Raw genomic sequence first — 10,366 nt, 5'->3', positions numbered from 1 at the left:
TCAAATGAACTACGGCAAAAGAAAATAAAATAATTACAAGACCGAAAGAAATATATTATTCTTTCTTTTCATGAAAAACTATTCTTGTGTTTGAAAAAAATACTATTCATATTTATGTGACATTTTTTTAGTTAATTTTAAAAATATGACATATTTTTTATCAGAAAAATATTTAGTGACACTATCAAAACATTTTACCCATGTTTAATTCTACTTATTTAGAAAAAAAATTCACAATGATATTTTTTTTTAAGAATAATTTTTTAAACATTACGAAATTATATCATATAAATTAAAACGGAGTGTTTTCCTTGGTACTTCCGGTCATACTCTAGTCGTTTTGACTTGTTCGAGAAACCACATGCATTCAAGTCGATGGCTATTTAATGCAGAAACAATGGGCAATTTACTTGAGCCAAAAATAAGTATTCCGTTCGTCCATCTTTACTTATATAATATATTAAAATAATTATTTAATTTTAATTATTCAATTTAAAAATTAAGAGATAATTTGCTATTTTGTATTTTTTTTATCTTTGCTATTAAAAATTATTTAGTTTTTTAATAGTTAGATACTTTAATAGAGGTGATATAGTAAAATTATCTTTCTATTTATTGTTTTTTAAGAAATGTACCAAGTTAAAAATGAGCAAATAAAGATGAACGGAGGAAATAACTATTGCTCTCCTCATTTCAATTTATTTGAGGTTTTTGACTCAATATTTTTTGAAAGTTGTGATTTAAAATAAATTGTAGATAGTTATTTAATTATAAATTATTTTGATATAGATAAAAAAAATTAAAATTAAATTATACTAAATACAAAAAAATATTAGTGATTTTTTAGATTAATTAAAAAAATGTCGCACATATATTGAGACGAAAAAATTAAAATTTAAGAAATAGAAACTACTATATATCCAGCGAGCTCTACTACACTTACCAATTTTTATTTTTTTTAAAAATAGCTCTAGTAAAAGTGAAAACTAAGAAGTTTAAAATTTATATCTAATACTCCATTTAGTGTGAAAAATATACACAAAAGCAATTTAATTAATTCAAAAATTAATTGCATCAAAGTAACATTTCATTCTCCTTTTCTTTGAACATATAGTAAATTATCAATTGTATAATTTGTTTTATTTAAATTTCCGTTGGTTAAACACGTAACTAGTTTATTTTTATTTAATCATATTTGATGGAATCAAATGAATGATGAATCAGAAGTTCAGTACCCCACTTTTTACCTCTTAATTAATTAAGGTCAATTTTGTTGCACTTAATTAATCTTTAAACAAAAGAATAATTTTCAAATCACACGCAAGATGGTGGTTGATAGATGATTCTTGAATTGTAGAGTTGAATGGTTATATCTATTTACCTTTCACACTGTACCAAAAATAATCTTTAGTTCTAATTAATTAACTGTAATAGTTTAATTGTTAGTAAAAATATATTTTTAGAGGCAATTTATATTCTTTGTAAATGTCGCTAAAGCCTATAGCAACATTGGATCTAATGGCAATTAACTAATGCCGGTAAAGATTTTAATACTTTTTGTTAATGTACATATTTATTGCCGCTAAAAATTATTTTTGTTGTAGTGTCATAATTATTTTAGTCAAAAATATAATTTTCAATATTTATTTTACGATGTGATAAATTAATCATAAATTTTAAAAATATATGCATAATATCGTGTTTTAGCTATACTTAAAATTTTGAAATGAAGTTTAATTTAGAAAAAAAATCAAAATTAACTAAACCATATCAATAAAACCCCCCAAATAATAGTGTGTTTGAAAAGTTTAATTTCAATTACACAAAATATAATAATTAATATATATATATATATTTCATTTGTCCCATTTTATGTGACACCCTTTCTTTTTTAATCAATTTAAAAAGAACAACACATTTTTTTATTTGACAAATACTTGAGAACACTATCAATATTTTATCCATGTGATCTCACTTATTTGGCAAAAAAATAATTATGTACTTTTTTATTTAAAAAATTATTTATTTTAAGGATAGTTTTTAAAATATTACAAAAACAACATACTCAGTGAAAATCTATAAGTGAAGGTTGGAGAGGGTAGAATATACACAAATTTTACCACTGTCTCGTAGAGGTAGAGACATTGTTTCTAAGAAACCCTTGGTTTAAGTGCGGTATAACCACGTAGAAAGGAAAAAAATAGTGTAAAAAATATAACAATTAATACGGTAAATAAGTAAAATAGTACGATAATCGATACTGGTAAACAATTGACGATACGAGATACTCCCTCCGTCTATCTTTACTTGTCCATTATACTACAACAACAACAACAACAAACCCAGTATAATCCCACCATGTGGGGTCTGGGGAGGGTAGAGTGTACGCAGACCTAACCCCCACCTTGAAAGGTAGGGCGTCTGTTTCCGAAAGACCCTCGGCTCAAGAGATGAAAACAAGACAAAAGGTCAAATAGGGACAAGCATATCGAAAACAAAATGAAAACAAGGAATAACAAAAGTGAGAAAGTCATGGTAGAATAGTACGTAAGAAAGAGACATTAACTACTATAAATAAATAAGATAATCAAAGTACAACAGCCCCACACCTATAAACAGCAATTCAATGCAGAAATCAAATGGCAATAAATAATGAGCAGAACTACAACTACTATGGTGTAAGGATAAGTCCCCTAACTTTTTATCATAATCTGAGTCCTCCACAAAGGAAATTGAGCAGAACTACAACTACTATGGTGTAAGGATAAGTCCCCTAACTTTTTATCATAATCTGAGTCCTCCACAAAGGAAATTATAGTGCGCTAATGCGCTTACTAATAGAGAAGAATAATGAGACTATGTACTAGCCTTCTACCCTAATGCGGGTCCTCCACACCCTCTTATCTAAGGTCACGTCTTCGGTAAGTTGTAACTGCGTCATGTCCTGTCTAATCACCTCTCCCCAATATTTCTTTAGCCTACCCCTACCTCTTTTGAAACCATCCATGGTCAACCTCTCATAGCTCCTCACTGGGGCATCTGTGTCTCTCCTCTTCACATGCCCAAACCATCTTAGTCGCATTTCCTGCATGTTGTCTTCCACCGAAATCACTCCTACCTTGTCCCGAATAGCCTCATTTCTAATCCTGTCGCTCCTGGTATGCCCACACATCCATCTCAACATTCTCATCTCGGCTGCTTTCATATTTTAAACGTGAGAGACCTTAACTGGTCAACACTCCGCCCAATATACTTGTCCATTATACTAAAAATAGATATTCAATAATACTTGTTCAATTTATGAAATCAAGAAATAATTTATACTTAATTCCTAATTTACCCTTATCATTAATTAGTAATCATTTTTCTATTACATTTTTCAAGACATTGTATTTATTGCTTCCTCCGTTCCATTTTAGTTGTCGTGTTGCGTTTTTCGAAAGTCAATTTTGACTAATTTTTAAAGTTAAATTATATTACTTTAACTCGATATTATAAGAGATAATTATTGTTTTACCCCCCCAAAAATGAAATTATTTATCATTGCTAACTCATTACTTTCATACCCCTTATTTTTAATTATCTTGTGCATTTGATACCATAAGAGTATATTATACTCTGATGGTATCAAGAAGGAAGAGACAGTGCTTCAACGAAACAGTTTGATACCATCAGAGTATATTGATGGTATCAAAGATGAGCAATGATGTTGACGTCAGCATGACGTCATAAGTGAAATTAAAAGGAAAAAGTGGGGTAATAGGGTAAATAGTTTAAATCATGAGTCTATTAAGGATAAATAATTTGGATTAGATCCAATTTGGGTAAATAATTTCACAATTGATCTATTTTGTGTAGTTTTCCCATATTGTAATGTAAAAGATTAGATATTCAAAAATTATACGAAAAGTACTATAAATTTTAACTTTTTTCATATGAATATGATAAAAAAAAAACTTAAAATATTAGTCAAAGTTCATATAGTTTGACTCTTAAAAAAGAAATCATGACAACTAAAATGAGATGGATAAAGTATCATATGATAAAATTATTCTTCTATTTATAGTATTTTAAAAATTATATAAAATTAATATTGAATAAGTATTGTTGGACACAAAAAAAAAGTATCAAAATCCGACCAATGAAAACAGTAAAAGTAAAAGTATGCGTAGGAGCCATCCCTAGACAAACACAGAGACGTTGAAACAAGTTTTTTGCTTAATAGTACTAATATTATTTGAAGAATCTAAGCTGCCCGAACAAATATCTGACTCCTGCCCGTTGTCGACTTCTGTTATCTGCCCGTTCTTCCTCCCCCACCCACCCCCACCTCTTTTCGGGCAGCTCCAAACTTCAACTTCATCATCATAAATATAAACTCTTTCACACTTGTTTCCCACCACTCTCCACCACCACCTCCTGCGCCGTACACGGTGGTGCAAAGAGTAGCAATAAAGTTGCTCGAAAAATGGGTCAGGGATTGAGTTGTGGGACGAGTGATGAACATGGGTTATTCAGTGCTGTTCAGTGTGGTGATTTGGAGATACTAAAATCTGTTTTTGAGAAAAATCCATCTCTTATTCATCATTCTACTGTATATGATCGACAATCTCTTCTTCATATTGCTGCTGCCAATGGCCAGATCGAGGTGGGTGGGGTGGGGTGGGGGTTCTTGAAAATGTTCTGTTTTATAAAATTTTGGTGTTCTTAGTAGAAATTGATTTATGGGGTTTGATTGATTTTTGTTTATTTTCAGGTTGTTTCTATGCTTTTAAACAAAGCTATCAACCCAGATTTGTTGAATCGATATAAGCAGGTGATTAGTCAATTTTGTGCCAAACAAATGTTTGATGAGTGTCTAAATGAAAAAAAGTTGTAAATATTTTTTGTTGATTTTGTTGGTTTAGACTCCATTGATGTTAGCAGCAATGCATGGGAGGATCTCTTGTGTGGAAATGCTAATTGAAGCAGGAGCCAATGTATGTATGCTTATAAAAGTCTTTTCATGATTGGGTGTTTTGTGTCTTCTTGAATAGTTTTTAGAGTTGATTTTGACAATTGGGATTTTGTTTTGTTTTCAGATTTTGAAGTTTGATTCACTTAATGGAAGAACATGTTTGCACTATGCTGCATACTATGGACATTTTGAATCACTTAAAGTAATTCTTTCCTCAGCTCGTACATCCCATGTTGCAGCATCTTGGTAGGCAATTGATCAGTAATTGATTCCTCTTTGTGTATGTTGTGTTCTTGTTTTTTTTTTTAATCGAATCGAATTGATTGAATCGTGAATTCTGCTAGGGGATATGCCAGGTTTGTGAATGTTAGAGATGGTAAAGGAGCAACACCGTTGCACTTAGCAGCCCGTCAAAGACGGGCTGAATGTGTTCACAGTTTGCTCGACAATGGCGCTCTGGTTTGCGCGTCAACTGGTGGATATGGGTAATTTTTTAATCAAGATATTGCATTTCTGTGTTACCCTTTTCATGTTCTTTGAATTAGCTTGGATTTCAAACAGATTTCCTGGTAGCACTCCGCTTCATTTGGCTGCAAGAGGTGGTTCTCTTGATTGCATCCGTGAATTGTTGGCGTGGGGAGCAGATCGACTACATAGAGATGCCTCGGGGTATGTCTTTTTTGTCGATTTTGATCTTTTCAAGAATGTTGATGCTTATAAAGTTATCCTATAGTTGATCTAAGTTCTTAGATTTGTACCTGAATAAATTATGTGTCTAGTCCTTATTTGGTCATTTTGGTGCAGGAGAATATCATACACGGTTGCTTTAAGGTACCACCATGGCGCTTGTGCCGCTTTGTTGAATCCTTCATCGGCAGAGCCACTTGTGTGGCCATCGCCGTTGAAGTTCATCAGTCAGCTGAATGATGAGGCGAAAGCTTTACTAGAACGTGCGTTAATGGAAGCGAATAAGGAGAGGGAAAAAAATATCTTAAAGGGGACAGATTACTCTCCACCTTCCCCAACCCAATCTGATGCAGGGATGGATGACAACATGTCTGAGGTAATACATCACCAACTTTACGAGATAACATATAAACTACTATTGAAATATATCTTTTACTCTGCTAATAAATAACTAATATGCTGGTAAACCAAACGACTTTTGCGTGGAAAAGATACGAGATGTAAGATATTTAAGGTCCAAATATATTTATTAATGTTACTAGAGTATAATATCTATTCCAAAAATATACCAAGACTTGATTTTTAACCTAATGATTGAGATATTCCTATTGTTCATTCAACCGAGGTTCTATCGGAAACATCGGTCTGTGTACACTCTAACCTCTCTAGATCCCGCTTGTGGAATTACACAGAGTTTGTTGTTGTTTGTTGATCGAGATATTCCTATCAATAAGTGACTGTCCTCTTGTTATCTACCATTTCAAGTTTGACCATTTGTTAGCGAGTTTCACGTGGGATTATCTAATGCAGGTCAGTGATACGGAAGTATGTTGTATATGTTTTGATCAATTATGCACAATTGAAGTCCAGGACTGTGGGCACCAGATGTGTGCACATTGTGTACTGGCCTTATGCTGCCATAACAAGCCAAATCCAACCACGACTAGTCCACCAGAACCCGTATGCCCATTCTGTAGAAGCAACATTGTACAGTTACAAGCTATCAAGGTCACAAAGGACGAAGATGTGGATTCTGATTTCCACTCCTCAAAGCTTCGAAAGACTAGGAGATCACGAAACTTCAGCGAGGGCAGCAGTAGTTTTAAGGGGTTATCAGCAGTAAGTTCTTTTGGCAAAATGACTGGTCGTGGCTCAGGTAGGATTGCTGCTGAAAATGAATGGATCGATAAGCCTATAACCCTTGATTGATGATAGCACAAGAACTTTTGGTATCAAAAGTTTCCAACTTTGGCAATTAAAGAGCAATTCCAAGTTGGGGTCTTGCTTCTCAAATGGTATATATAGATAGATTGATATCTCTTTCTCTTCCCTATGTTTTTGTAGATTTGGGAAATAAGCAAAGTTGAAATGATTTGCAAGCTTGGTTAGATTGAGTACTATATCATTTGTGTGGGTCACCATAAAAAAAAAAGACTTATTTCTGTAAATTCATGTTTTCTTGAAAAAGGTTGATTGTTTTCTTTAGGGCCCTAGTAGTAGTAGTCACAATGGAATAGATAAAATTCTTTGCAGTTTTTTACCCCCTTTTTTGTATTTGGTGAAAACACAACATTCTTCCATTGTCTCCCCACTATGGTGAAGATTACAGTATGATGAAGTTAGCATTGGGAAAGAGTCAAAATCAAAGCAAGTGATGAGGAAAGTAGACCCTACCTTCCGCTATATCTTTTCTTTAAATTAAAGCAGCCTCCAGGTGTGAAATGAACTACAATTTGTATCAATTATTTTATTGAAAAATATTGTATTGTATAATAATAATAATAATATATGATTTGTTGCAACTTGCAAAGGATGAAAAGCCTTTTTTATTGCTGGTCAAAGTGATCATGTGAATCCACTGCCTCTTGGTTCAAATAATTTCTGCACCATCATCCTGGTATGTTCAAATAAGTACAAACACTCTGTCCCAGTTCCAAATAAATTAAAAGTCTTGTTGCATGATTTCTCACTATTCAGGTAGCTTTGTTAAAGGCTGTATTCAGTCTAATATTATAAAATAAGAGAAAATGATCTCTCATGGCTATTTACAAAAAAATGTATGAAAGATAATCTTTTCATATTTATTTATTTTTGGTGTAAAAATAAGATATCTTATATGTAAAAAATGAAGGTTTTTTTAAATAATATATTTAGTGTAATTTTATAAGGATAATATTATAGTCTCGGCAGATCTTATCCCTACCTTAGGAGGTAGAGATGTTTTTGATATTAGCGTTAAGAAGAAAGGGTTTCAAAACAGGTCCGAAAAAAATAACGAAAATGAAAAAATAATGACAATATATTATAAAAAGCATGTCAAAACATTCTGAAAAGAAGAAAAAAGAGAACAGTAATCGGTAACCAAAATATAAGAAACATGAAATGATAATAGAAATCAAAGGAAAAGATACTTCTTCAGTAATACTATGACTATAGTATGGAAAGACAAGTGTCTTTACTATCTACTAATATTCATTTATTTTAATTAATCTCCTTCAATACTTCCTATAAAAGATAATGTCATTTTCTGAACACAAAATTATTTAACTGGCTAACACTCCGATTCATACATAATCATTTTAACCATCACACTTTATAATACTTGACTCTAAAATTTTACTAACACCTTCTTATCACAAAAAACTTTAAATGCAAATCTTCATTTTACTAACCAACACTAATACGATAAATGATATCTATCATCAATCACCTCATTTCATTGAATAATAACCTTAAGATATATAGAGCCATAATTTTGCACTTTGTGACTATGCATTTGGGCTCTATAGGTCGCATAGGTACGTGCGCTGTTTGCACCTTCAACCAAATATCTTGTATGATCACAGAAGTTTCTTAGCATCTAAATTCTTGTTATAATACTATTAACAAATAAAGATTTTTATAGTAAATTATTTAGCAATAATATTATAATTATTGTTATATTATGTTTAGAGACAATAATATAATATGAATATTCATAATCAATACTCTATATATAAATGACGCTAAAAGCTTTAGCAATTCTGGATGTTATGATATTAAATCAATATTCACTAAGTATTTTTGTAATATTAAATATTACCCCCAAAATATGTTTCTATTAAATGTATCTTTTTGTTGTAGTGCAATCATTTTATAGATATATTGAATTTTAGAGACGCAACATTCACCTTCATATCACATTTTTTATCTTACAATTGTTCAATTAAAATTATATTTTACTTTTAACACGTATATTTCAATCACATAATTTTTTTATTTTTTTATTTTTTATTTGGTGTTCGATATCTATATTGGAGTCCGATTAAATCAAAGATTGGAGCCGAAAAGTCCCACATTAAATCACTTTCTAACAAATGCGACTCCGTATTTAGAAAAACTCAAACCTGAGATATCTGATTAAGAATGAAGGAGTACTTACCCCTCTACCATAATCCTGATCGGTAATCACCTAATATTCGGTAACACTTCTCCATTAGGACTATCCTATTTGATGTGTAAATACTGAAATGGAGAAAGAATTCCACTTGTAATGCATAATTTTTCCCACCACATCAATAAAATTATCATCTTATCAAAGATATATTAAGAAAATTAATTTAGATAAGAATAGCCAATATGAACCCCACCAAACTATATATGATTTACTGTGATGATGCCATGTGGAGTTGATTGTATTATTAAGATTGGGTAGGGCTTGTGGGGAAGTGAGTACAAGTATTTGAGGGCTAGGTGGATATGTTAACAAGTGTTGGGTAAAGATCAGGCACCTAATAGGAAAAGAGGGTCCCAATTTAGTTAAGTTGTCTTTGTTGTGTATTTATAATAGGAGGAATTGATTGATTCTTCAAAACGAAATCAAATCATTTACTGTGTAATATAATGTGTATATTAGACGTCCATCCACAAAAATATCATAACCATATTGCAGATAAAAAGCCGACTAGCTAGAAGTGTTGTTGATAGCATTAACATCTAAGAATTAGAATTTTTATAAAAATATATATATATATATATATATATACAAAGAAGTAAAAAGAATGTAATATTTACTATATATAAAATAATTTTAATATTGTATATATAACATAACTTTCAATGATTTTTTTTGAATATGCCCTTAGGTTTGCCATAATGATCTAGTGATTAATAAAGTAAAGAAAGAACCATAAGAATTTCAGGTAAAAAATTATGTGATTTCATTCAAAGATTTGGGCAATGTTACCTATTACTATGTAATTATGAAAGGTAATATATATTTAGTTAAACAATTGAGATGCACATTAATTAATTCAAATTTAATATTGTCACGTAAAAATTTAAGTTTTGAATCAATAAAAATTGTGATAGAGTGATAAATATTTATTCATCATTAATCTAAACTCTTAAGTTTGAGTCTATTAGAGTAAGAAGTCATTTTTATTAAAAAGTTTTTTATTCCTAATATGAAACTTTTCAAAATGAATTCAAAATTTATCGGAATTTAATATAGATATCGAAAAAGTACAAGTCTTGTTGCTCCTCTTTTTCTGTCTTTTTCTCTTTCACGAGGAGCGGAGTACCCCGTTGACTTTATGCTGCTTGGTCTGCCGCAGCCAGCAAGAAAGCCATAACAATAATGTCTGTAAAAATTACTATATATATGTACTACTTAGTAAATATTGTTCATCGTACCAACATGTGTTATTACTTGTTGCAGTGAGATTGTTTCATCTTTAATTA

At 30.9% G+C, this 10,366-nt stretch overlaps 1 protein-coding gene across 1 annotated transcript; it reads left to right on the top strand.

Annotated features, from left to right (window-relative positions):
* Positions 1-4,380: 4,380 nt before the first annotated feature.
* Positions 4,381-7,446, top strand: LOC129903263 (putative E3 ubiquitin-protein ligase XBAT31). The gene is made up of 8 exons (XM_055978770.1): positions 4,381-4,648; positions 4,757-4,816; positions 4,908-4,979; positions 5,082-5,203; positions 5,302-5,442; positions 5,519-5,626; positions 5,762-6,020; positions 6,455-7,446. Exons 1-8 carry the CDS (start codon positions 4,469-4,471, stop codon positions 6,851-6,853), a joined length of 1,341 nt encoding a protein of 446 aa, XP_055834745.1. The 5' UTR covers positions 4,381-4,468; the 3' UTR covers positions 6,854-7,446.
* Positions 7,447-10,366: the final 2,920 nt, after the last annotated feature.

This window comes from Solanum dulcamara, chromosome 9, assembly GCF_947179165.1.
Source record: "Solanum dulcamara chromosome 9, daSolDulc1.2, whole genome shotgun sequence".
NCBI lineage: Eukaryota > Viridiplantae > Streptophyta > Magnoliopsida > Solanales > Solanaceae > Solanum > Solanum dulcamara.
Note: the sequence above shows the minus strand (reverse complement) of the source record. Positions and strands in the feature narration are given on the sequence as shown.

What these genes read in the sequence shown, in the direction of transcription:
- LOC129903263 (XM_055978770.1), top strand. Translation starts at nt 4,469, where the DNA reads ATGGGTCAGGGATTGAGTTGTGGGACGAGTGATGAACATGGGTTATTC. An exon ending in CTGCCAATGGCCAGATCGAG is followed by an intron (nt 4,649 to 4,756) that starts GTGGGTGGGGTG and finishes GTTTATTTTCAG; the next exon opens with GTTGTTTCTATGCTTTTAAA. An exon ending in CTACATAGAGATGCCTCGGG is followed by an intron (nt 5,627 to 5,761) that starts GTATGTCTTTTT and finishes ATTTTGGTGCAG; the next exon opens with GAGAATATCATACACGGTTG.